At 40.6% G+C, this 27,833-nt stretch overlaps 1 protein-coding gene, 1 long non-coding RNA gene and 1 other non-coding gene across 9 annotated transcripts in view; 2 read left to right on the top strand and 1 right to left on the bottom strand.

Annotated features, from left to right (window-relative positions):
* The window catches only part of sema5ba (sema domain, seven thrombospondin repeats (type 1 and type 1-like), transmembrane domain (TM) and short cytoplasmic domain, (semaphorin) 5Ba), a 192,876-nt gene extending 172,057 nt beyond the window's left edge, over positions 1–20,819 (top strand). For 4 of the 7 annotated variants that reach the window (XM_039817943.1, XM_039817944.1, XM_039817941.1 and 1 more), the window contains 8 exons: positions 2,020–2,245; positions 3,305–3,517; positions 6,814–6,984; positions 9,353–9,427; positions 9,929–10,066; positions 12,313–12,357; positions 14,267–14,472; positions 18,092–20,819. In XM_039817943.1, the coding sequence (XP_039673877.1) occupies positions 2,020–2,245; positions 3,305–3,517; positions 6,814–6,984; positions 9,353–9,427; positions 9,929–10,066; positions 12,313–12,357; positions 14,267–14,472; positions 18,092–18,268 (1,251 nt within the window). In that variant the 3' untranslated portion in view covers positions 18,269–20,819. Of the gene's footprint in view, positions 1–2,019; positions 2,246–3,304; positions 3,518–6,813; positions 6,985–8,472; positions 9,461–9,928; positions 10,067–12,312; positions 12,358–14,266; positions 14,473–15,506; positions 15,537–18,091 lie in introns of those variants that run through there. The other 3 variants (XM_039817946.1, XM_039817945.1, XM_039817947.1) reach the window with 3 other exon arrangements.
* On the top strand, positions 3,756–3,837 carry trnas-gcu. Its single transcript has one exon. It is a non-coding gene; the product is annotated as a tRNA-Ser (tRNA).
* A 437-nt stretch (positions 20,820–21,256) lies between the features above and the next one.
* On the bottom strand, positions 21,257–24,501 carry LOC120569827. The gene is made up of 2 exons (XR_005640984.1): positions 24,313–24,501; positions 21,257–22,088 (listed from the first exon to the last, which is right to left on the bottom strand). It is a non-coding gene; the product is annotated as an uncharacterized LOC120569827 (long non-coding RNA).
* Positions 24,502–27,833: the final 3,332 nt, after the last annotated feature.

The raw sequence follows: 27,833 nt of genomic DNA, 5'->3' as shown, positions 1-27,833 counted from the left end.
TGTGTATAGTTGTAGTAGATTTTTAAATCAAGAAAATTAATTTCAGTTAAAGAAAAATCCAAACTAAACTTCAAATTGCTGTTTGTACTATTCATATACTGTATGAATGAAACTAAAGAAGTTCTGTTTCTGACCTGGACCATAGCAGAAGAATATCATCAATGTATCTACCCCACCATATATTTTTTTTCCAAAAAGACATTTAATCTGGAATATACAAATGTTTCCTACCAAAGTTTGTCGAAAAAAGTCAGCATAGTATGTCCAAAATTGATATAAGATGGTATGTATAGTGTGGACTGGTAGCTGGAGAGATGTCAGTTCACCTCCTGGGCACTGCCCCCAACCGCTCAGGGCACCTGTTCAGCAGTTGCAGCCCAATCACTCTGACATCTCTCCATTAGTGCATGTATAGGACCTGAGCGTGTGTGTGTGTGTGTGTGTATTTCAGGCCTGTGTGTAGTGTAACAACGGAGAGTATAAATAAAAGAGTATAAATTAAAACAAATCAAATTAAATTTAAAAATTTTAATTAATTTAATTAATTATGTTGAAAAAATGGTTTAAAAAAAGTCATAGTTTACCATTTTCAAAAAAAAAATTAAAAAGTGGTATGGTATGTCGAAAAATGTCATAGTATAGCATGACGAAAAAAAGTCATAGTATAACATGATGAAAAAAGTCATAGTATAGAATGTTGAAAAAAGTCATAGTATAGTATATCGAAAAAAGTCATAGTATGTCGAAAAGCGAGTAGTAGTAGCTCACTTGGTGGAACGTGCACCCCATGTACAGAGGCTCAGTCCTTGCTGTAGCGCCTGCAGGTTCAATTCCAACCTGCGCCCTTTGCTGCACGTCATTCCTTCTCTCTCTCTCCCCTTTCATGTCTAAGCTGTCCTATCAAATAAAGGCCTAAAATGTAAGAATGTCGTAGTATATTATGTCGAAAAGAGGGATAACAAAGTCATAGTATTGTATGTCAAAATAAAGTCATGAAAAGGGCCAGCCCGGACTGGGAATCGAACCTGGGTCAGAGTCTGCATTGCCGAAAAAAGTGATAACAAAGTCATAGTATAGTATGTCGAAAAAAGCCATTAAAAAGTCATATGTCGAAAAAAAACATCATGAAACCTGGGTCAGGGTCTGTCAGTGACTACTTGCTGGTTGCCTGTTGGAGCAGTGCTAACCACTAAGCCACCAAAGAATGTATGTTGAAAACAGTCATAGTATAGTATGTCGTAAAAAGTCAAACTATAGTATGTCGAAAAAAGTCATAGTATAGTATGTTGAAAAAAGCAGTTAAAAGCTCATAGTATGGTATGTTGGAAAAAATCAAAGCATAGTATGTTGAAAAAATTTTTTATGACAAGGGCCAGCCCAGACTGGGTTTTGAACTTGGGTCAGAGTCTGCAGTGACTACTTGCTGTTTTGCTGTTGGAGCATTGCTATCCACTTTGCCACGAAAGAATTTATGTCAAAAAACAAGGAATTTATGTTGAAAACAGTAATAGCATAGTATGTCGGAAAAAAGTAAAAGCATAGTATGTCGAAAAAGTCATAGTATAGAATGTTAAATGAAATCATAGTATAGTATATCGAAAAAAGTGAAAGTCATTGTATAGTATGTCAAAAAAGCCATTAAAAAGTCACGGTGTAGTATGTCGAAAAAAATCAAAGTATAGTATGTCGAAAAAAGCCATTAAAAAGTCATAGTATTGTATGTCGAAAAAAAGTCATGTAAAGGGCCAGCCTGGACTGGGTATCGAACCTGGACCAGAGTGTGCACTGATTACTTGCTGATTGCCTGTTGGCAGCAGTGCTAAACACTGAGCCAGTGTGTCACCGATGAATTTATGTTGAAAACAGTAATAGCATAGTATGTCCTAAAAAGCCATTAAAAAGTAATTGTATGGTATGTCGTAAAATACAAGCACAAATGTCCTTTAAAGAGCTGAATCAGCATTCACACAATAAAATGTAGGCCACTGCACCCCTGAGTTCTGCCACCTTCTCATTCAGGAGTACAAGGCCTGTAACCTGGAAGCGTGTCCAGAGGTAAAGAGGAATACACCTTGGACCCCCTGGATGCCTGTCAATGTGACTCAGGGTGGAGCTCGTCAGGAGCAAAGGATGCGCTACATGTGCCGGGCCCATCTGTCTGATCCCCACGAGCTGCAGATTGGACGCAGGAAGGTGGAGACACGCTTCTGTCCCAACGATGGTACAGCAGCCTGCGAGACAGACAGTAAGTTAACCAGCTTTTTTAGTGCATGCGTGGGGAAATGTCGATAGGATAATGTGCAATAACACTGTAACACCAAGCACCCACCTTCCAAGTAAAGTATATATTTTATAGTGTCAAATACACCATTTAAACAGGTAAATATCTGTCAAACATACTGTTCATACTGTCATATCCACCTACCTCAGGTATCTAAGCAACCTGCTATACTAATAATTATTTAATCATTCCAGCACCATTTGCACTATTGTCTTACTGTGTGTGTGTGTGTGTGTGTGTGTGTGTGTGTGTGTGTGTGTGTGTGTGTGTGTGTGTGTGTATATATATATATATTTTTTTTTTATCTGTGCCCAGTAGTCAAATGTTTGTTTACCTTTGTTGAGCTTTCTGTCTTGTTTTTCTGTCTATTCTGTGTACACTGATTTGGCCATTAAAGCGGATACTGATAATCTGTTATCTGAATCTATCTGTACACAGAAACACATACAGTACTGCACAGTCACCAAATGCAAAAATACTCGCTCCTGTACAAACACAGTAAGGAGGCAGCAGCGTGCTAAGATTTCTTCCAGTACTGGCATGACATGTTGAAAGGGCGCTCCTGTTAGACCTGTTAGCTTCCCTACATGCTGTTAGTGACGGGGTCACAGTCCAGCACTTCCATATACACACCGACACAGAGAGAGCTACACAGTGTCACGGTCCACTGCTCTCCACTGGTGCCTTTTTCATGCCCCTCTCTCCTGAATCGATTACTTGTCTCCCCCTGTCACCCTCGTGGGGGGCCGCATCGACTCTGACAAAGTGATGAAACACCAACAGCAGGCAACTGTTGGATGCATGAGAGACACAGATAGAGTTTGAGAGAAGGACAGACAGAGAAATATGCCTGCTGGCAAAGTCATATACACTGTGTGACTTACACTCAAAGAATCTTCATGCTTCACATCTCTCTTTAAATTCTCTCTATCTGACAGCACTGCATATATTTCCTCCTGTGACTTTAATCTAACCTGGAACTGTTTTCTTTTCCTTTTTACTCGCTCTTTCTTCTCTCCGTAGCCCTTGTCGAGGAGCTCCTAAAGACACCGGTGGTGAGAGTGGCGGGTGCTGGCTGGTCATCATGGGAGACCTGGTCTAGCTGCTCACAGAGCTGTGCCAAAGGCTACCGTACCCGGCGGCGAAGCTGCGCCGGACCAGAGGGGAAGAGCGCCCCTGTTGCATGCCGTGGGTCGCCTGTGGAGTACCAGGACTGCAACGTCCAGGCATGTCCTGGTGAGTACAGACACACCAAAAACATGATCTTCATGCTTATTTAGAGCTCATTATTTTAAAAACAACACATTTATTTATTCAGATTTTTCTTTTAAAACATTTATTTTTATTACTTAAATTGCATATCTGGTGCTGTTGGATTTAAGGGACATACTGATGAATCAAAGTCTTTAGAGAACGTCATGAGAGTTGGCAGCCTTCAATGAGTTTGAAGATATTATATATACATATATTTGAAGATGAGGTGGCCGAGTGGATAAGGTGATGGGCTGCTGATCCTTTGTGCTCTGCACGCGTGGGTTCGAATCCCATCTTTGTCGAACCATAGTGAGTTGTTCTGCTACAGTTAAGTCTCAGCATAATAACTGGATTCTTTCAAATAATTATAATGGGTGGTGATGGTGCAGTGGATATGACACATGCCTTTGGTGTGGGAGACCCAGGTTTGATTCCCACTGCGATACATCAACCAATGTGTCCCTAAGCAACAGGACACAAGTACACTTAACCCTAGTTGCTCCAGAGGCATGCGACCTCTGACATACAGTATAGCAATTGTAAGTTGCTTTGGATAAATGACATGTAATGTAAAAGATATTAATAAAACTTCATGTGCTGGTTTTTTACCATCATGTCGTTCCAGCAGTCTCTCTAATACAACTTAATAGAGTACAGATAAAGTTATTGGTCTTTTTCTAACTTCTTCAGTATATTATGGGTTCATAAAGTAAATACATGCACACTGAGAGATGGAGATAGAGACAGAGATGGAGGAAGGTCAATGGTGGTAGTAAAATACTGCTGAGTGGATCATTAGCTTCATTAGCTAATGGTTAGTTGCAGCCGTGCAGGGACAAATTAAGTTATCTATTTCAAACTACTCATTAAACCATAATCAGCTGACCCAGGACTCTGCTGACCATAGACTGCTGCACTGACAGGCTACACTTATTAAACCAGACTGAGGACAGGCACACACTCGCACGCACGCACACGCACACACACACACACACACACACACACACACACACACACACACACACATAGACACAATCGCTGGCATTAGAAAAAGGTCCGAAGAGCCTGGCTGAAATATTCATGACTGGTAACTTATGAATTAAGGATTTATGATTGGTTGGTGCAAAGTTGATCAAATCCTGTAGTGTATTTAGAGACATTTATTAAAAAGATAAACTTTAAAAATGTAAATGTCAGTTGTTATCCACGTGAAATCCAGAGCCGTTGGCTTAGCAACTGACACATGCAACCACAGCCCAGGCAAGGCAGCCTTGGTTACTTCCCCAACCAATCAGGAAGCCTTTTGCCATGAGTGTCATGTGTACAGTCTCACTGCGCCTGTCCTAGGTTAAAAAAAGAAAAGAAAGAAAAAAAACGCAGGTGAGAAGGACAAGGCCAGTGACAACAGAGACAATGAGTGCAAAATAGTAATTGATGATGAGATTAGATGAGGACGGAGGCAATATAGATTGCTGTGATTGAAATGAATAGTGTGTGTGTGTGTGTGTGTGTGTGTGTGTGTGTGTGTGTGTGTGTGTGTGTGTGTGTGTGTGTGTGTGTGTGTGTGTGTGTGTGTGTGTGTGTGTGTAAAGGCAGACAGACAATGAGTCAGTCGGTAAGTCACAGTTAGCCTGAGTTCAATTATGAGTTTCATTATAAGAACTTCTGACCTAAAAAAAAAAGTAAAATTTGTATTCTGTAACTCCAGTTTCCGGCATGATATCCCTGCAGACAACAGTACAAAATAATTAATATTAATTTGTTAACATGGCATGCTCTTAAATCAATCACTCTACCAAAGAGCTGTTTCTAAGTCTTGGGTAAGTTTATGTCACCTCTTGTCAAAGTAAAGTCTAAAGTCTAAAGTGTTAGTTCCATCCTAGTGTAGTCAAGTCAAGTCCAAGTCAAGTCTTAAGTCACTCAAGACAAATAAAAGCCAAGTCTCAGGTCATTCCAAGTCAAGTCTCAAGTTTTGTCAAAGCTAGTCTTGAGTCGTAAATCATGTCAATGTCAAGTCTGCTGTAAGTAAATATACTGTATAAGGTGGGCCATTTTGCAAGGCCTGCTGTCATTATTTTTCATTGTTTCAGAACATTACCAGGTCAAAATTCTAGTGACTCGAGTCTACAGCTCTGCCAATAAATTTGGTATATCCAATTCAAATGAAAGTTTCTGGTGTTCGTGATCAGCCAAACAACAACATGGAGGTCGGGATAGCATGTTTCCTAGCTTTCAAATTCAAATTTCTCAACATAAATCAGCCACACAGAACGACAGGCAGGTCAGTGAGTCAGACACTCAGGTAAACCATGAGTTAGTGAAAAAGTCAATCAGGCAGAGCTGTGGCTGGCTGTGGGAGCTAGTCAGAGTTAAGTGGTCACAGCGTGCCTCACTCTCTGTCACACTAATCTACTCAGCTAATAGAGAATTCTGCAGCACTGTGACGTTACCTGGCAACGCCGCCTCTCTCCGTCATCCACCAGTCAACCACCCAGTCAATTAGTCAGTCATGCTCTTCTGATTTGATTAGATTAAACATTAACGGTCCCTATGGGAAGACTTAATCAATGCAACAGTAAGATAGGACAAAGCAAAGACAAAGTAGGATATGATCAGAAAGAGAGTAAATCCCCAAATAGACATTTATTAAAACAGTAGAACATAGATAGTGGGAACATGTCTTAAAAAAACGTGTGTGCATCAGTAGGGCCCAGTAAGACAAAAATAATTGGAAAATTTGTATAACTCTTCACATGAAGACAAAGTAAAATCTGTGAACAATCAGACAGAATGTTTATTGTTTGTAGGACTTCCATTATTTTTCCACTTATGTGCTTGTTAGTAAGTCTCCTTTAGGCCAGCTTCACCAGCTGTGCTCCAACAGGTTGGTTAGGGATACATCCAGCCTTGTGACGAAGGTCTACACAAAGTGTAATTATTTAAAAGTACATAATAGAGATCAATAAAACTATGTTCATCTTGTCTGTGAATATTCCACTTGACCCTAATATCTGAATCTGAATCTGAAACCCCAAGAATATAAATGTATTGATTTGACAGGCAAACTATAGCTCTCATCTGGAAGAAAATGGAGGCATCTACAATTGGTGCTTGGATCAAGAATATGGCGCAATGTACGTCCATTGAGAGACTGACATATTAAGAGGACAATTGGGGGTGTATGAGAAAATCTGGAGGCCATTTGACGGGTTGAAGATGTGATGCAAGTCTCTGAAGACTGACCATTAAAATGACCATTGTTTGTGTGTGTATTACAGTAAAAGGTGCATGGTCCTGCTGGTCGTCTTGGTCTCAGTGCTCAGTTGGTTGTGGCGGCGGTCACTACCAACGCACACGCTCTTGTAACAGCCCTGCACCCACTAATGGAGGGGACATCTGCATCGGACTACACACTGAAGAGGCCCTGTGTAACACACACACCTGCGATGGTAAGGTCACACATAAATTCTAAATCTAACTCTGTCATGCCGCTGCTGCTTGGGGTCCTTTCATCACCCCTCCAGGCAGGCAATCATCTCTCACACTGTCATTTCTGTGCCGTACCATTTGCCAAATTGCTTCTTTCATCTTTTCCTAATGAATAAAGCAGGTCTTAGATATATGAAAAGATAAACAGACTCATGCTGGAAAAACAAGCCGTCCTCCCACCGTGTCGTTCCCCGCCGTGCTACTGGAGCTCCATGGCAACCTCTCTGGAAAGGTTTAAAAAGAGATCTACTGTACTCGTGGTGTTGAACTGAACATATGGAAGTCTTACTTAATGAGTCTGAAGTTTTGAATGTTTGTGTGAATGTTCATGAGAGTGCACGTTTGAAACTGGTACTAAAAAGCAAACAAGACCTTATCAAGTGTACGTCTAACTGCCAAGTTTTTGGAGAAAAGTTCAAACAGTTTTTTAAACAGAACAATTACAAAAGTTTAGTTTATTAGTGCAAAACAGGCTAACACGTCAGAACCAGTTAACCCAAATTACAAAGAAAGGCCCTGTCTTTCCTCACCCTCCTCTAATGGCATGCTCTTTCATTTGCCCAGGTTTATGGGTATTCCTTTCTGATATTTCTGCTTTCATCAATCTTGTTTTAGTCATGGAACTTTGTCAAGAATGCCTGAAAAATGTCCAACCTCCACTGCTTTTTCTCCAAGGTGTGCATTGGATAACAACAATTTTTACTTACTAGGGAGGTGAATGGAAATTTGTTGATGCTGCTCCAGGCATGAAACCTGTTCCATGAAACATTCCAGAATTAGTGTTAGATCGACCTGCACATCAATCAGCTTTTGTTAACTTTAATATGTCGGTAAATTTTGATTGGCATTGTTCCAAATTCATATTTGGACCTTTTAATAACTGTAAATAAGTTTGAGTCCTCTAGAACACAGTCAGCAGTTTTCTTCTGGACTGTTGAAAACTGTTGACTGCTAAGTGCTCTGTGGAAGACTGCCATACCTGGAAAGAAACATTGCTATTACATTTTTTTTTATGTACTGTAACTTTTCAATGCTGTGAGCACCACAAATTAATTTCTGTTACTGCTGCTGGGCAAGAGACAACATTTTTAGAGGTAGACATCTCAAAACCTGGATAGAGATAAACAAAACTATCAAGATACCACTAGAGGTAAGTGAGAAAATGTTTATGTCATTTGCATGGACTGATCATTAATAACTAATATAACATAAACCAACGATACGTTTACAAAGTAAAATAACAGAATTAAATTAAAAAAAGTAAATTACAAACAAGTTGCTTATGCCAAAGTTGGGTTGAAATTAAATTAGTTCTAATGGTGTTCAATTTTTTTTTCTTTGATTTGGAGGTTAGCCATGCTTTCCCCAAAGTCTCTTACCATATGATGATGAGATGTATAACACCACCCTCTGTGTTCCCCTCTCTATTCCCATTCTGCTCCCACAAGGACACTGAAATATTCATGAGATCTGCATGCTAGTCCAGGAGGAGAAAAAAGTCCAGCATCAGAACTCATAAGGGATTCAGCCTGACTCTGGATAATATCAAACAGCCTTCAACGTTTTGTCGCCACAATTGCCCAGACAAATATTCATTGTCTGGGAGGTGTGTGGGTTTCAAATTGTGTCTGCATGTGTGTCTGTATAGTGATGTTTTGTAGTGCAGATGCTTTCTGTCCAAATTAAATAGTTGTTTGCTCTTAACTGTTGGTTTCCTCAGATGCTTTTCATTTTGAATCAGCCAAACTGTCATTCATACTGAGAGAAACGCTTACAGTCAGCCTCCCTGGTAATTACAAAGAAAGGAAAATGGCTTTTTGTCTTTTTTTTCTCTTCCCTTTGCCAAGATGCTAATCAGCCACCTTTATCAGGTTAATGTTTTCCTGTTTGATGTGGACCAACATGTCCCGTTAGGCCTTTGCCAATCAACTGTCTGCTAACTCTCTGCCCCTATCCATCTCTTCGTCCGTGCCTTTATTGACAGGCACAATATCAGTCATCTATTGGGGTCCTCCTGGTGCCGCCATCCTTTCTGCATTCGTAATTAGAGCCAAGCTGGCTGTCAGTCACAGGAATATTTGATACCTCTGTCGCAGGTCATTTGATTAAAGTTTCCACCAGTAATGGAGGACAGCAGGAAGGACTGTAGGGACAGAATACTAACGAGGAGCCTCAGGCCTGATGGCATTCCTTCTGACTCAAACGAACGATCACGCAGGTCATACGGTGACCAAAATAAATGGAAATAAATGAAGCAATTAAAGTAGGCTGTAGTGGTGCACAGTTATTAAACACATTTGAGGTGGTTGGTGTGTTATGTGTGTCTAGATGGTTGTGTGGCAAGAAGGGAGCAGCCGGTGGAGACTGAGCAGCCTGTCAGTGAGCACCAGACTGATAGGAAAGGTAACAGAGGCCTGTTCTCCTTCTCTACTCGGGCACTATTTGCCAAAACTGCACACTTGAGAGCACCCTGAATAACAAACCAGCTTTTTCATTAGCTTTTCATTGCAATAGCCTGTGCTCCCTTTATTTTGGGTGATTTTAAATACATTGTGAAAGAGTGCAGCAAGTGTATGGTTCAAAGGGAGGAGCTGAGAGTTGGGAATTTTCTTTTTCCTCTTGGGTAGGAGCCTTTGTTTACCGGTCGGCTACTGCGGGGAAACGGCACTAAAGCTTGGCTCGGGAGACAAACATCTTCGCTATGCACTAAACAAACTCTTCGTGGGTTTACTCTTCCAATCCTGTTTACATCACAAACACTTTTTGGTGCGTTTGGTCTGTTTGGCTGGCTGGGAAGGTTAGTGGCCGCGGGTGGTGACAGCTTGGGTGGGCGCGTTGGTTTCCAGGACGTCCAGCTTTGTGTTTGTCTGGGTTTGAATTGATTGTTCTTTTGTCTGTGTTTAGGTGGCTGGATGGCCTGGTCGCTGTGGTCAGCCTGTGATGATTCAGGCTTGCAGATGAGGAGTCGGGTGTGTGGTGTTCAGGCCAACACCCCCTGTGTCGGAAACAGCACTCAGCACAGAGACTGCAACGAAATACCTGGTGAGTCTGTCAGCTCTCAGATACACGCTGTTCCTGTGCAGCCTCCTTCAAAGTCGTCGTAACAGATCGAGGTTGGCGGTTAAAGCGTTTCTCTATTGCAACATCCTTTTGCCAGAATTTTGAGGGGGCAAACGGTTTCCTTTGCAGCCCTGAATATCCCAAATTATACTGCATGCTTTCCACTTGCTTTATCATGTTTTTGGGTTGCCTTACCCCACAGTCACATTAGCTACAAGAGACAACGACAAAGCGACTGGCTGCCATTCATTTTCAACGGTAATTGCCGTTTTCCAGCAACAAGCGACGAGCTCGCCGCTGCCACAAGCAAGGCGAGGCCGAAATAGACATGAAGTCTATTTTATGCAAATGCTGAGCAATGCGACAAAGCGACAGCCAATCGGAGCGTGAGGGCAGCGTGACGTAGGTCAGTGGCTCGAGTCGAAGAAAATAATTCAAGATGGCGGAAAACGCTTCAAGACATCGTATTTCTGTATATATCTGATAAGTTTGGCATTTTATCTCATATATTTTGTTACTTTTATCGAGAAATAAATACTTTTAAATCCAAAAACATCGTTCTTGTGACTTAACAATACCTCTGAAGTAACTTTTAAGACGTGCTGAAGGTAGCACCGAGAATTTCTGTTTACTGTTGCCAAGACCAGGAGTAGACTGCGGCACACTTCAAGGCGCCACAAGCGAGTGCATGTCGCTCTCTTTTGTAGCTAATGTGACTGTGGGGTTATTCAGGACAAATTGTATGATGCCTTCAAATTATTATTATTATTATTATTATTATTATTATTATTATTATTATAAATAGAAAAATGCAAGTTTCTATCTTTTCACGTGGAAAGCAAAGTACATGTACTTGCCGTTCTGGTAGTTTAGCCTTGAGCGCTTTTCAAAAATGCTTACGACTGGCAAATACCAGTTCAAGTTTCAAGTTCCCAGAGCTCAAAATTGTCTTTAAGTTGCTTGTTTTGTCTGACCAAAATTATTCACGTGACACTAATGATATGCAAAATGTATGCAGATGTGACCAAACCATTCAGTCAAACAAAACTACAACTTTTTTTAATTTGGGCTTGCTCTAAATCATTGAATTTGACAGCATAAATGTTTAGATCTGATGAGATCATATCATCATTAATATAATTCCACTGAAAATTAGGAACGTTGATTTATTACCTAGCTCTACAATCACCTAATAAATGTATTAAATGATTTGAGGGTTTACAAGTTAACTCAAAAACACTGTTGGCTTCCGTCTCTGCCCATGTAATTTTGGGGGCAGCTTCAGGTTCAGCCCACAATTCTTTAGTCCTTCTTTAGGCCAAATCTTTGTTGGTTGCGTCATTTGAAAGCAGCAGCTTGTGATTTTAGGACACTTTGTCATTGTTAAATATGTACACAGTATTATAGTTCATCATCCTCATTCACAAATATGTCTACATAAAAATGTCTGTGTAGCCGACATCCTCTTTGTGCACTGAAGTAATCTGCTTCTGTTAATTAATCATAATTAAGTCCATGTGAATTCAACAAGTTAGCGGTTGACCTTGTTGGCCCCAACGCACCTCGTTATGCTGATGACTATCTCAGAAAGTTTCTCCTGAAATGATCTTTCACGGCCTGCCAGCAGAAGCCTCTCCACGCTCAGAATCCCTAATGAGTCCAGACGAAAGCGATTAATATTAATGGGTTGTCGCAACACCAAATCACATCTAATTTTATTGCAAATTTCAATGAGGCGATGGATGGATTTGTTAAGGTCACTCGCAGAGGGGGAGGCAGCTGTGAGGAAGCTGAAAAATTAGGCAAAAAAATAATCAGGAGATGAGGCATTGCAATTAAAACTGCTCACACACACATCAACCCTCACCGCTCCCTTCTTTGCTTCTGGGATTTGTGGGACAGGAGGCATTGCTGTAAAATATTGTATTGTAGATGTAAGTTTTGTGTCTCTAACAGCAACTAGAGAGGTTGATTCTGACAAAGCAGAGCTGTTTTTTTTACTCCGTCGGAGTTTACTGGTGCAAAAAAAACAAACTCCATGGACTGTTTGCTCAACCATTAAAACATTTCAATTTCTCATTCACTGTTTTGTTTTCTGCATGTGTCAACTCCCCTGATGTTAGTCGATGGTTGTGTTCTGAAGGCTGTCTCTCCAAGGTGTGTGTGTGCTTGTGAGTGTGTGTGTGCGCATGTGTGTGTCTGATCGTGTGTTCCTCTCCTCTCTGCAGTCATTCTCCCTGCATCTGGTTTTGATAAGGATCAACACTGTGGAGGTAAGTGGATTAACAGCTGCCTTCACTTTGTTCCTGTGTGCATGTTAAGGTTTGCCCCTGTATGTTTCCACAGATGTCTGTCCAAGATGCATGTTTTCATGCATTATATGTGCATTTTCATGTGCGCGTTTATTTCAGTCTGTCAGAGGAGGAAGAAACATCATGTACACTGATGTACCTGGAACGGGCCACAACTTGTTCATATTTTGGATAATTGCAAATTGAGACACATTCAAGTTATTTTTCATAACCTTTTATTATTTTGAAATTACTGATTGGAAGTACAAAACCAAAAATACAAACCCAAGTGTATATTCCTGTCTTGAAAACATAGAGATCAACACAAAAGAAACAGAAATAAATGTAAAGCTTAGGAGTCTTCACTTTCTGTCAAAGCCTCTGTAAATTAGTGTTCTATTAAATCATAAGAAAAAAACTAATTTAAACGTAATAGGTCTCTCATAGCATCCTCACCAGACAACATTTCATGAGTAGGGTTGGGTACCGTTTGGATTTTTACGATTCCGATGCCGAACCGGTACTTTTAAAACTATTCAGATTCCTGAACAGATTCTTGAAAAACTGAAAAATTATTTTTTTTGTTTTTAAATTGAAAATTATGTAAATTTAACAATATATTAACGTTTTAAAGTACTTAAATATATAATAAGTAAACCTAAGTCACCTAACACACAACTACAATAATTTAACAAATAACAGTTACACTATTAACAAGTACCAACAAAATAAATGTTGTTGAGTTGGTATGCCAACCAGCTTCAAACTTTAGCAGTTCTTTAACAGAAAAATGACCATATTTGCCTTCTCTGACAAGATACTACACCTCTCCTGACTTATGGCATGTAGGCCTACTGCATAGGAGAAAACTCTCTCAGACGGTGTCCAAGAGGTCTGTACACACAGGTATGAGTTTGAAAGGGCAGACAATTTGGGGAGGCTGTCCTGCCTCCCCCACCACCAGGCTACAGGCTCTTGTCCTGAACGATAGACTAGCAGAGCAAGTGTAATATGTTTACTAGCGATCACGTGCAGTGAATGGTTAATATGCTTTTACGTCCGTTTTGGTGAGCCCAGAGAGCACAGAGAAAGTGGGATATTTTGACGTCCGTTTCGGCGCGTGTACAAAAAGCCGTCTATCTACAGTTTGCGTAGTATATAGTATAGTGGAACCGGGTTTCGGTACCCAACCCTATTCATGAGCGCTGTATAGTCAGAAACATTTAGGTCAAAGAGTTGACCATTTAGAGTTTAAAGTGTTAAACAGTTAGCTTTAGCATAAATGGCTCTTCAAAAGGAGCTCTCAAAGAGTCCAAGAAACAATGAGGATCCTGCTGGGAGAACTAATCCCCCTTTAACACATACACAGATGTTACGTTTAAGCAAAATTAGCCAAATTAAAAAAAGATGACATTTTGGTGGCAGAGAGAGCTGGGAGCAAACGGCATCAGCATGAGCATTTCAACAGAGAAATATTGATAAGTGCCAGTTAATATTGGCTGAGGTGTACACCTGTATGGATAATTCTGTAAAGGCATGGTTCTTTTCTTATCTACATGTATTCAGAGACTGATTTTGGAGAAAATTTGAGACATTTAACAATGTTTCCAGGTTGAAAATTTGATGCAAAACCAGTGTAGATGTAGCCAGAACATATGGCGGGAGAGATGGGCATGACATGCAACAAAGGCTGGAATTGAACTATGGATGTTGCAGTTATATGGTGTGTGCCATACTGCCTATTTGAAATCTGTCTTGATCTAATTTAGAATGACAATTGTGGTACATTTGGGATGTAAATAAAGTCAGGGGTGTAGAAAGAATGTTTAAATAAATAAAATAGGATGAGATAACGTATGCTAACACGCCACGTATTTTCTTCATTTCCCAGCATTCACCTCCATCCACCTAATCGCCACCGGTGTTTCCTGTTTCCTCGGGGCGGGGCTGCTGTCCTTCCTGATCTATGTCTACTGTCAACGTTTCCATAAGCCTTCGCAGGAGTCTGCCGTCATTCACCCCACCACCCCGAACCACCTCAACTACAAGGGCAACACCACGCCAAAGAATGAGAAGTACACACCCATGGAGTTCAAGGTAGGTGATTACTGAAGAAAGCATTTTAAAATATTATGTAGATAGAAGTACTACAAATGGAAATAGAAGCACTGTTTACTTGGTGTTACTCACATGCACAAACACACAATGCAAATGTTGAAGATTCAAGGGCAATGTGATTCATGTTTTATTTAGAGCCTTTATTCATGCATTTATCTCAATAGAGCGCTAACCACAGAAGATGAATTACTGTTCATTTTTATTCCTCCTTGCTCTATACAGAACCTATAGACTGTAAGGCGTCCTAACTGCCCACAAACCAAGTCCTTATTAATGGGCCCCATTAGCTTTCTAACGCATTAGTCAGCCCTCGACCTCCCATTGCTATCGGTCTACTGTGCATTCACATTTACAGAAAGTCAAGAAACAATTTTCACCAGAGGCTCATAGACTTTTAGTGCAAACTTCCATTGTTTTGCTCTCTAACTGTTAATAAGTTAAAACTCTGGAAGATCATTTTTGACTTTTCTTTCTCTGTAAAGTGTGCCTGTTTAGATAAATTAACTTAAAACATGTTATGACCTGAACCAAAGGGAGTTTGATCTTTGTCACCACCATCTCATTTAATGCGAGCACGGAAGCTACAACCATTATTGTTAGGGCACATACCGATCACGGATTAAAGTAAATTAGAATTGGCTGATCTGACACCAGCCATTGTCTCATGACTGTTGCCAAAGTCATTTTCCAAAATTGAACTTAATACTCCAGAATATAATGTTATGCGTCTCTGAAGCAGCAAAGTGACTCATTTCATCCTGTTATATTCAGTTTCATCCTCTAAAAAAAAAATCAGAAACTGCATCTATCCTACCTTAAATAATCTGGACAGGTTTCTGCCTCTCTGAATGACCACAGAGCAGGTCAGATTACTTAATAACAGATGTATGATGATAACTGATGTTTTAACATCTCTTTCAGACACATGTTAAATTTGCCAATCCAGAGACATCACAATTCTTGTTGACACTAATCCCTCAGGCCTAACAGTTGTTCCATCTGTTTTTTTGCAGTAGTAAAACTGGATGATACGTCAGGCAGAAGTAAGCCGCTGCTTAAACTCTCATTCCAACACATTAGCTTAACCTTAGAAAGTTGTAATACATCAAAAAACATCTTACCCAAAAAGAAGTTTTGTAGCTCACTGATACAGGCTCCCAAAAGCTCCCATCTTACTTCATCTGGAGTTGACAGCACCATTTGGTGTCTGTTTGGGGCTACACATTATGTTAAACTCAAACAACATGTGGTAAATATTAGGTAGAGATAATGCCTTGGGAAGTCACAACCATGTTTGAGTGACCCATTATCTTTAGCTCATGTCGAGTTAAAAACTAGCGATGTTGAGTTTGCAAGATAGAACGTATTTAATACAGGAAGGGTCTAATGAAAGATCTTCTTGCATTATGGGAATTGTAGAATCCAGCATTTAAGCTCAACTCATACTAGGGACTAAAAGTCAAAGTCCTAGCCTCTGATGCTTGGATATTGACCATTTTAATGAAATTAAATTTAAATGAATTCCCGAACTAAATGAAAGCAAAATAATCGCAAGACTACTTTAATCACCATACAATCGGTGCAGTGAAATCTGCCTCTGTTGCTAATGTCTTTATTGACTTCCACAACTCCCTGCCCTGTCTCTGCTTCCTGTTGAACAACTGGCTTACTGGGTCTTTTTAATTCAATCTTATCACTCATGTGAACATATAAATTAGGCCGTGTTCAGTAGGAGTGCATTGGCCAATCAAATACATGCAAGCACACAATGCTGGTAAACTAGTTTTAACGCTGGTAAACTACGGTTTACCTCACAATCGTCAAAGCAGAGGATAACGTTTTTGTGAAATGCAATCTCATAGTATTATAAAGCGCTGTGTAGTGTTTTGGCAACTGATAACCCTTCAGTTTATGGATGTATTGTTCAAACTAGACTTTCTCGATTGCATTTCATGTTCTCACCCCCTGCGATTTATTTTGTATTTTTTGTCTGACTTAAGCAACATGGCATCATGACTTTGCGTAAACATACACGCCACTTTCCTAAAGCCAAATGGCGTGTTATCTGTACACATTTTGAGCTATCCACATGAATGTCTACGCTGTATACAGTGGATGTAAACATACACACCATGTCGCCACGTGGCATGTTATCACGAGAACATGCCGTACTGTCGCAAGAACAACGTCACACGCATGTAAAAAAAAAAAGGGTGGGTTTAGGAAAAGAACACTGGGAAAGCCTTTAGTAACCCAAAAAAACCCCGAAAAAAACACGATGGTGACCAACGCTACACGCTTAGGGAAACAATAAACGGTTGGAATTAGGAAAGAAACATAGGGGAAGGCTTTAAAAAAAAATTGAAAAACACCACATGCGGGACGCGATCCCGGCTCTCCTGTGTGAAAGCCCTGCGTTTTACCCATCCTCCACCCCAACCAACCTTCCTCTGCAGACTTACGTCCTTTCATACTACTCGCTACGGCGAAAATTCACACGTAATGTAGGTCAATGGCAGCCGAACAGCGTTGATAAACACGCTAAAAAGCGATAATGCGTCTCGATAACACGCCAAAATGGCATACGAATTGGCGTGTCATACATACGCCACATTATGAGATCAGTCTGGACTTAAGCTAATGTGTGCCAGCAGGGCTTCCTCTTAACCGTTCCTGTCAACCTGACAGTATTTAAAATCCTACCAAAGCATGGCAGGAACACATCCCTGTGTTTTTGACCGTGTCAGCCTCCTGACGCTTGTTGTCCTTGCGGTTATTGTTGTTGCTGTGTGGACGCGGTGCTGACAGCCATCGTGGTGCTGAGAGCCTGAACTCGTTAGCTTTAATGACCAGGGGTGCAGCCAGACTCTGCTGGATGTGCAGCCGATGTCACTCTGTACCATACAGCACTGTTTATCCAGCAGGTTCCCTCTCCTCCAGGCCAATTTATGATGCCCAGCGTTGTGTATTTCACCAACTCTAACCTGATTATCTTCCTGCCTTGGTCCCCAGAGCTGTGCAGATGGATTACATTAGTCTAATGCTTCCCCTGGAAAGTGTTTCACCTTATGTTTGGCTTTTACCAGACACTCAGCAAGTGCATTAGAATAAAATGTGGGTTTTTGTTTTTATTTAAGAGAGCTGCAGTGAATTCCTGCCATCTCATAATTTATATTAGTGTATTGAGTATGCTTGACATGAACTAAATTAAATTTGTTAAATTGGTTTGCTTTCGTTATGAATACACTTACAGTGTATAAGCTATAACCTTGAGGCTAGTGGAGGTATTTTATTCACAGGGAAAGAATTACAGATATCATTTTTACATAAAACACAGAACAGGGTGTCCACACTGCAAAGTCTATTCTGTCTATATTGAGTCCTCAAATTTATTTCCTGAAATAAAACATCTTCCTGTTGCTTTAATAAAAACGTAAACTAATTAAACACAAAATATTTTTTGCAGTACAGATGTGCTCCTTGTCAGTAGTAAATGTTTTAAAAGTATTCAGTCATACGGTATAACATATCAAAGATATTCTATAAGCTACGATTGAAATGTTTAATGCTTCTTCTTTTTTCTACTGTGTCATTCCAGACGCTTAACAAAAACAACCTGCTGCCAGATGAAAGATCCAACTTCTACCCAACACCGCTCCAACAAACAAACGTCTACACTACCACCTACTATCCCACAGCGCTCGGCAAATATGACTACCAGCCCAACTCATCCCCTTCGCCATGTAGGACCTACAACCAAAACAACAACAGCTGAGAAAAGCCCCACTTCTGCCCCTCCGAACCCCTTGCCAACAGACACCACCCCAATGCCATGGTGACATAACTGAACCGACATGAACTGAAACATTTCTCAGAGCTCGGCCAGGTTCTTCTGTTTCAATGCCCCTCTCCTCGCTCCCGAAGTCTCTTCCGCATGGTAGGGTTTGTGTCTTCAAGGGCATTTCTGGAACTTTCCATCAGGAGATGTGGGTTTGGACAACAAGGCCTGTGTCCTGGTGCAGTCAGGGGTGTGCTGGGGGTGTGTTATTTTAAGGGCCTGACTGGATATAGCAGTGTCAACTCAGAGCTTCATGTGGGGATCTGGTGGAAAGTTCTGGCAGGACGACCCATGGCTTTAGACGGATTGTTATGACCAGAACACCTCAGCACAGGTGCCGTAATAATCCACAGTTCCGGAGACGAACATTACCAGAACATTTAAAAACATTACATTTCTTTGGATCTGGGTCACAGTTTTACGCCTCTCCAATACTAACCACATTCTCAGCCTGTAATGAACTTTGACTCCCTCTACAACAAAAGCAGTTACTGAGACAAACTACGCATATCGTTATGTCCTTGCCACATGGTGCAGAGCAAAGACAAAAGAGAAAACTCAATGAAGTCGATGATGAAATAAATTAGAGATCAATATCAGCTTGGTTGAGGGACGGATGCACGCCCTCCATTCTTGGTATTTCACATGACAGAAAAAGATTAGAACTTCAGAGTCAATTACGTTTATGGATGGCTGTTTGTAAGAGTCACAACACTAAACATTAGCCTGAGTTGGAGCTGCACGCCTTTTGTGGACAAGGACATTCACTCAAAGCAAGTCAAAGCAAGGGGGATTGTGGGAAGTGTCTGAACTGTACATAAAGCTTTGGGAATGCCTTGGGTGCCTGTATGCAATAGAGGGCAGGGGCGAGGTTTGTTTTCTATTTCTTCTGTTTTCGTTTTTTTCCCCAAGAACAATAAACACTATTGAGAGGGAATTGATTGATTCTCCAATTGATTCTCCAATGGATGCATCAATTCTACTGAGTGCTAAATAGCTCGGTGGTCATATCAAATATGGCCAGTGTGCTGAACAACTGGATTGGGTTTTCTATGATGGTAGAATAAGCTAGTAGACTGGCACTTCTTTTTTAATGTTTGTTTTTGTAATTTTGTTTGTTTTGTTTTAAATATATTTGTTTTATTCTCAAACAAGCTGTAGCATAGGAGGAAATATTTTGTTAAATAAGATATAGCTTATTAATTCTTGTTTCTCTAATTTCACTTCACTGAATGAACACATTCTTTTGTTTTCTTAAGTTTGGTAACCAGTGCATCTTCAATACGTGAAATGTTAACAAAATAAATTATTGATATGGTTTTTACAAAGAATGACTAACAATACATCAATTTGGCATTCCCTGGAAAAGAAAAAAAAGTAAATTATGCTTGCTTAGAAGTTTGATGTAGTATGTGAAGATCAAAAGGAGTGTGTGTGTGTGTGTGTGTGTGTGTGTGTGTGTGTGTGTGTGTGTGTGTGTGTGTGTGTGTGTGTGTGTGTGTGTGTGTGTACATACTCACACACACCTGCCTGAATGAGAAAAGGGGAGTTGCTGTATTTTGTACAATGTAAATGCTTTCATACATATGACTATATATGAAGATGTCTGTAAAGACGTTTTTTGTGCATTTCTTTTCCCACATTCTGTTGCTGACACTCCAGGCTACTGTTTTTTTTCTATATTTCATGTATGAGATGTTAATCATTGTAAGTTAAAGCATTGCGCCACTGGTTCCTGCGGAGGTGGAACTGACACTATTTATAGTCAAAGCTTGGTTTATAAAAGGGCATTTTCACAGCTATATTTTATTATTATTATTGCCTGATTGATGAATGCTAACGCATCAATGCTTTTCAGTTCAGCTACTGTACATGCACGAGATGAGAGCTCTATCTGTATATAGGAGCAACAGCCTTCTGCAACCCATTTAATGACCCTGCAGAGGATCATGTAAATGTATCTGTATATTGTATAGCTAACACTGTTTGTTTAAAAAAAAAAAGCCTTATAGTTGTTTAAAAAAAGTGCAGCAGCTAAGTACACACCAACCATGAGGTTTGTTTGGGGACAGAGCTCCACAATGTGACCGACCGCCTGTGGATTATGACCTTTCCCAGCTGCTCAAACATCAAATTTCCAGAGAAACATGAATCCAGACTGAAAATAACTGATAACTAAATAGTAATGAGACAGTATTAAATATTATAGACTGCAAACAGTCATATATAATGGGGAAATTCAATTCAGAAGTTGTCTTGATCTAAACTAAGCCTCTATTGGCCCTCTTGGTCATCGGATTGGTCCATTTTTCAGCTCTGTCCCCTGCGATGTGAGGCTCTGTGCCCTTCTATGCAACTTACCAGGTGTACTGTTAGACCTGTCATGTAGACTGTAATCACTGCCTTTTAGACACTGTGAATTTTTTGGTACCCTATATTTTTGTATATTGTACATTATAAAGGATAATAAACCTTGATGCCAACACAACAGTATGGTCAGTGGGCTCTGTCAGAATTAGTTTTGGGGGAGGATTTGAGATTTCTTTTTAAGGCTGAGCTTCATGATATTTTTCAATTGGAAGTGCCAATAGAGTCTGACCAGTCTCCACATCTTTAGCAGTTATTTTTTAAGAGAGACATGTTCATTAATAGATTCTTGGGGGAATGAACAAGGTTTTTTTTGATGAAAATGCACTGTTTACTCCAGAAAACTCTTATGTGAATAATTTCTAGGAATTTGGTGTATGTCGAAGCAACTTTAACAGGGATTTTTCCTACAATCTGCTGGTTCTTGAAATTCCACAAAGCTTTAAAAAGAAAATCTGTAAGCCTAAAACTCTGGAGCCAATCACCTGTATGTGTGCTTGGTTGTCATCCAGCCCAATTCTCACACTTTGGAAAACAGAAGTCACAATAGGGACTACGTTGTGGAAAGTGTCTCAGTTAATGACAGTTTTATCAACACTTAGGCTGAAGAGATCAAAATCAACTATTCATATATATTGCAAAAAAGTGAAATCTGTGTAGTGATGGAGTGTTATAGCTTATGCCTTTGTGCCACAGAAATCCAGTTTCTGACAGGACTCTGCCCAACACTAAGATACTCACACATTAAAAAAATGCTGACGCAGAGTTGTTTTAGACACTTAGTGTAAACACACTCATGTTCAATGATGCTTTGCTAGATTAATGAACTAAGAAGAATAAACTACACTGGCCATGCTCATCACAACAAAGTAATATGTGACAACAGGATGGCTCCATGTGTTTTTAGGATTTTTTGGATAACTGGAGTTCTGTGTAAGAAACATTACATGACTGTGGATTCACAGACTATACTAAATTCATTGCTGGTTTTAGTCTCTTCACAGGATTTGTTGATAACAAAAATCCTGGGTGCATGGGGGTAAAGCTCTGTCCCTCCACCATAAAGATTCTGGGATTGGTTCCCAGTAACGGTACCTTCGGCTTGGTTGTGTGTTCCAACGAACACAGTTGGCCATGTTTGCAGGTAGGAAGCCGGTGTGGGACTTTGTCTGTGTTGCTACCATAGACTGTATATTAACAATCTATGGTTGCTTCACATACTGGTTGGTATGAAATAGGTGGTATAGTGTGAATCACATCTCCAAAGCTCATCAGTGGCAGGTGAAATGAAGCAACTGGAGGTAGCATGTCTGTCTGCAGCCTGCCCTGGACAACAGTGGAGTGACGTGGACTGCGGTGCAGTGGGAACTGGACAATCCAACAGGAAAATCTGCAAAAGGTAAATAGAGTACATTAACACCAGTCTTATCATTTAGCCACCCTGCCCTATAACTGTGTATATCCTATACTACAAAACGGTTCAGTAAAAACCACACTGATTAGGAGATGCATCACAGAAGTGCATCCTCTCCCTTCATCCTCTAAAGAAATGATTGCAGCGCTGGAATCCTTCGCTGTATGAGAAGAGGAGAGATGGATGGGACAAACGAGCCAAGTAGTCAGGGTGTGTCCAGCATACTGCCCGTGGATCACTGCTGGTGCCAGTGGCCTAGACACCAGTACTTTATCATCACACCACAATGATTCTGCTGCTGTGCAGAAAATCAAGATCAAAGCTGGAGAACAGCTACTGTCACACAGGACAGGAAAATAAACTAAATAAAATCTGACAAAACATTGTGTGTACATTCAGTCTGTAGCCCTCGAATAAATAACGGAGTCAGTATTTTGCACTGGAGCAACTAAATCATTGGTCGTCAGAAGGGAGAGCAGCCCACTCTTCATCCCCTAAAATACATACACATACCGCCCATGATTTTACATGTCCCTATTGTATATGTCCTTCTCATTTGGTTCAATGCAGACCTAGCTGTACCTCTCAATTAAAGAGAGCAGCCTCTCCACAGTTTTATTAATGGTCGCAGTGAAAGCATTAATCAGTTGGTATTTTGCTGACAGACAGATGCAGTGATCGGCACTCTGGCAGGCAGCCAAGAGGAAGTCGCCAGGAGGAAGCTGTAGGCTGAAGGAGGCCACTCAGATAGGATGGTGAAGAGTCAGGGAGGAGACGGCAAAAGAGTGGGAAGGACGCATGCCCTGCTTCATAATTCTGCCTCTGTTTGACAGTGAGGAATGAGAACAACACTGAAGAAAATGGAGGAAAACACCAGCTTCGGCTTTGTGATGATCACTGATATTAATGAGGAGTTTTGTTAAAACAGTTACCAGCTCTGTGAAAAATGAGTCAGCACTGCACTGAGAGTCACATTAATCATGAATTATCTTGGAAATTGTTGGCTACCTGAAAGCCATTGTTTACAAATGTGTTAACATTTAAGAGGATGGAAGAAATAACCCCTTATCAAATCTAGTGATAAATATTAGACGTTTTTGGCACTCTTATAAGAAATGTTGGTGGCAGGTTTTACCAAGGCATACTTGATAATAGGTGTATTCATTGTACCTATAAGCTTTTTTACATGTTTAATGATTATTTATGCTCATTAAATTATTTATAAGCCATTCATAACAACTTTTGGTTTGCCAGGTTACACAAAATCTTTGGTTGTGGTTGGCACACATCCTCTACCATAAGCTGCCAAACATCGATCTGTAATCAAGTAGCCTGTATTACTCATACAGGCTGTATTACTCATGTATTACCCTGTCTTTGAAAACCGTAAGGATCTATGGCAAGCCATTTTAACATTTCATAGCTAGACTGGATATTTATTGCAGATATCCATAATTCAACGCTTCCTAGTCAAAAAGAACATTTCAGATATCCACAATGTCATTCTTACTAGTACAAATGACGTCACTGTTTCCCATTCATGTGTATGGGGCTTTCAATTTCGGGTATCCACAATGCCATTCTTCCTATCCAGAATGAACATTCCAGATAGCTGCAATTGAATTCTTACTAGGCAGAACTCCCATTTCAGATTTCTACAATCCCTAGCTGGATTCCAGGTTGATGAGAGCGGTAAGACTGAACCATACACTAAAAACAAAAAAGGAGGCCGTAGAGCTACAGAGTTGGTGATAATTCTCTGTGAGTTTTGAACAACTCCTTACACATGCAGTCATTTGATTCAATGTTAAAATAAAACAATTAATGTAATTTCAAACATTATTACAACTACAGATAGTAATTACTGTTAAATAATTGTATGACTATATTACACACGTATCGTGTTACTGTTATTGTATGGAACTGGAGGCTATACACAAGCAACCCAAAAGTTGGGCTTTCATTATTCTAAAAGTATTAACCATTAATGAAGTATTTACAACTTACAAAACCGTCAGTATCCCTTATGACACAGAACTCTACTTGGGGTAGATGTTTGACGGCCGGTGTTGGTCTGAGAAACGTCAAACACTACAGGCACGCAGCATTGATCACATTAGTGTAATATGACAAGCTGATGTTTATTCCATGTTGTCTTGTTTACAGAGCGGTTGTTTTTGATGCGTGTTGTGCAGCGTACCAGGACTTGGACGGCTGACAGACGTGTCTGTGTTCTCTCACGCGACGGGATGGGCAGATCACACAGTGTCTGAAGTTGCGGCCAGAAAACGCTCTCATGGTCTGCAGGGATTGAGACTTTGTCGCCTCTGCCATCACAGCTCTCCATCCTCCTCTATGGGAAAACAGGGTAATTGTTTGATATGATTCATCAGCTTAGCACTGGCCTAAGCACTGGCCAGTTCGTCTGTGTGTGCACTGGGCAAGGCCTGCCTAAGAGGAACATCAGAGGGAATTGGTTTTATTGGAAATGTAATCAAAGAAATCAAAGAGCCAACAAAGTGCAATCTGTTGTACAACAAAATCAAGTGGTCTGTTCAGGTCTGTCCCTCTAATCTGTCTGATACCGTTTCATTCCACCAACAAAACACAGAGACACTACACATCACTTACTTCTCTAACATATCACTTTAGCCTAGGTCACACACACAATAATATTAATGTATGAAAAGATGAAACTGTATGAACTACGCTAACTTTGTTTACTCCAGCGGACATCTTTCCTGCTGTAGTTAGCATCAGACGTATGCCAGCATGTTGGTATTTTTTTAAAACGCTACAACAATGTGGTGAAGCATAGAGGAAGCAAGAGAAAAGAGAGAGACTCAATATTGCACAAAATTCATAACCGACGTTATGTGCCTAGTGTCAACCCCTTCAGAAAAGCAAGCATCCAAGAGTGTCTGTCAGGTGTGTCATTTACATCTTTTGCAGCTGTATGTTTAAACAAGAAAGGAAAGCCTGTTTTAGCATTTTATTTTGATCACAGTCTGTTTTAATAAAAGTGCTTGTGAAATATCACGTGTGGCTTTGATTTACAACATTTAGCCCACTAGAAAATACTGACATATATCGTGTATCCCCATTCAGCCTAAAAATACTGATATATGATCTTTGGTCCATATCGCCCAGCTCAGTGCATGTACCGCACAATGCAGACTGAAACTAATGTGCATGATACTGTAAAGTCAGTACATTGCACTGGAAAAAAACTGCAGCGCCGCTCATTTATTCATAAGCAAAAATGTGGACGCAGCTTCAAACTGGTCCAAGAGCAAAACTAAGACTGCCTCAACTTTGTAAAACTAGACTTAGTGAAACCAGCCCTGAGATGTCATAAGGTCATGTAGTTGAAAGAGAAGTTGGGATGCTATCCTTGTATTAGGACAGGATGGGTTAATGGTGGCACGCGTTAACCCCGGCTGACAGAGAGAGATGAGAGGGAGAGACGGAGCCGGCGGTGATGGAGAGTCCTCTCCTCCTCCTAATAAAGCAGAGACCAAACGATATTAAATCACCTCCAACACCTCCCCCTTACACAGAGCCAAGGCTCCGCATTCGGCTGTTTAAGTAGCCGCTACACTGTTTCCAAGACGAAGAAAAGTGGAGTTTATGGTAGTTGTGCAGCGCAGAGCCTGAGTGAGCCATTCACGTTTTATTTAATCTACTTAACCAGGTGACAGAGGTTGTAAAGGCTGGCAGCTGCACTGAGTGGAAGCAATATTGATGACCGAGTCATAAATAAAACTGCTGATGGCACGGAAATATTGATGGGGACAGATACCTTTAAGTGTGAAGCAAGGTAATGTAACCTCAATGCTCCGTCTGCATCAAATGGACGTCAGAATCACGTAAAGGAGCAGACCAACAACCTTTCATTTTCACACTTATACATTACGTTTACACTCTGCCAGCTCAAATATGCCCATAAGGCTTAGTGCTCACTTTATGCCTTCTGACATTTTGCTTCAAAAGCAAATTGTAGCCTTTAGTAAATTCTACTTGATTTATATTCCAACCCAATGCAATGGCAGGCTGTGCTGCAATATTGACCCCGCCCCCCCACTCTCCTTGTGGCAGCGTTAATGCATCCAACACACACCGAAAGAAGCCATTTATTCTCACATTTGCTTTACAGATCTTAGGTGGTAACAAGTTGTTCAATGTAAATCATTAATACAGCCTGGGGCTTTGGTTTGAGCTTATGCCCGTATGTAGGCCTGCATCTGAAGCGTAGGAATATAAAAAAGTGCTTAAACAACAAAAAAAAGAGAACATGGGTATTAAGGTTTAAAAAAATGAGGAAAGTGACAAAGTAATTGCAAAGCAGTTTCAGGCCGTGCATTCGCAACACACTCCGACAGGCTTTTAAGCAATTTCCCTGTCCTTGTGCTCTTTTGATGCCTTTTCATTGAACACACACACACACACACACACACACACACACACACACACACACACACACACACACACACACACACACACACACACACACACACACACACACACACACACACACACACACACACACACACACACACACACACACACGTCATTGTGTTCCATTAACTGACAATTTCTTTCAAAGAAAAGCTACTATGAGAAGGTTACAAAAGTTCTCTCTCCTCTGTGCCCTCAAAACGTCCTCACCACTGCAGACAACAGCAGATTAAAGACAAATGTTAATCATAGTCTACAAGGATAAAAAAAAGTAAGACATTGTTTTCATAGCAGTGTGTTTACACAGAAAGCAACACTTGTGTTGACCTCTGATGGCTTGTTTTAATGCTACACAGCACTGCAGATAGATGGGGTAATGAATGGACTACGAGGTGATATTTAACATCTCTCTTTCCTTCTAGCTTCGGGGCATCATTACTTCCTGTACTAATTTAGCGTCACTCCTCCCCCGCTTCTCCAAACCAATAAGTTAAATGTTCTGTACAGCAATCAGATGAAATAAGTCATGGTGCATCTCTGTCTGCCGCAAAGCAAACTGGGCCCGTTTGTGCGGAAAGGGCATAAAAACCATGTTTCTTTTTTCATCTCAGTCGTGAGCGCTCCTGTGAGATCAGCGTTGCATGTGGGCGTTAAAGCCAGGAATGCGTAGAATTGCAGTCTTGCTGTGCACAGTTTTGCTCTGCATCCCAGTTGTGAAATCAGTCAATCCGAAAAATAGCTGCAAGCTTTTGGGTTTTGAGCATCGCAGGAAGATTTGGCAACAACTTTCATCTCTGCTCCCCTGCTTCCATCCCAAGTAAAGCCCTCCCTCACGGCAGAGGCAAACCAGAGCTCCACTGTGTTTACCCCAAAACATACAAACAGGATCATTGTTACAAGGTCTCTCGTCATGTATATACTCTGCTCTTGTTGCCTGTTGGTGAAGGGATCAGGAGGTTTACAGCACCTTCACTGGAACAGATTGAACACTGCAGTGAAGTCACTGAACAGGGTGTGAAAATGAAGAGCTACACCACTAAAATGAATTTAGATGGATGTACACTGCTGTTTGTTCTCCTGTACTTCTAACTTTCTGAGGACCTATTCACGATATAGACTGAAAACCTTACAGAATAAAGTAACCCATCTCTGACACAATGTCAAGAACATCTTTACATTATTGCCTTTATAAAACTAATGTAAAGGTAGTGTGACATGGGATTTGGGCACACACGTTTCCATTATGGTGCATCTAATCAATTC

This window comes from Perca fluviatilis, chromosome 12 (genome assembly GCF_010015445.1).
Source record: "Perca fluviatilis chromosome 12, GENO_Pfluv_1.0, whole genome shotgun sequence".
NCBI lineage: Eukaryota > Metazoa > Chordata > Actinopteri > Perciformes > Percidae > Perca > Perca fluviatilis.
This window is presented reverse-complemented; position numbering and strand designations above follow the sequence as displayed.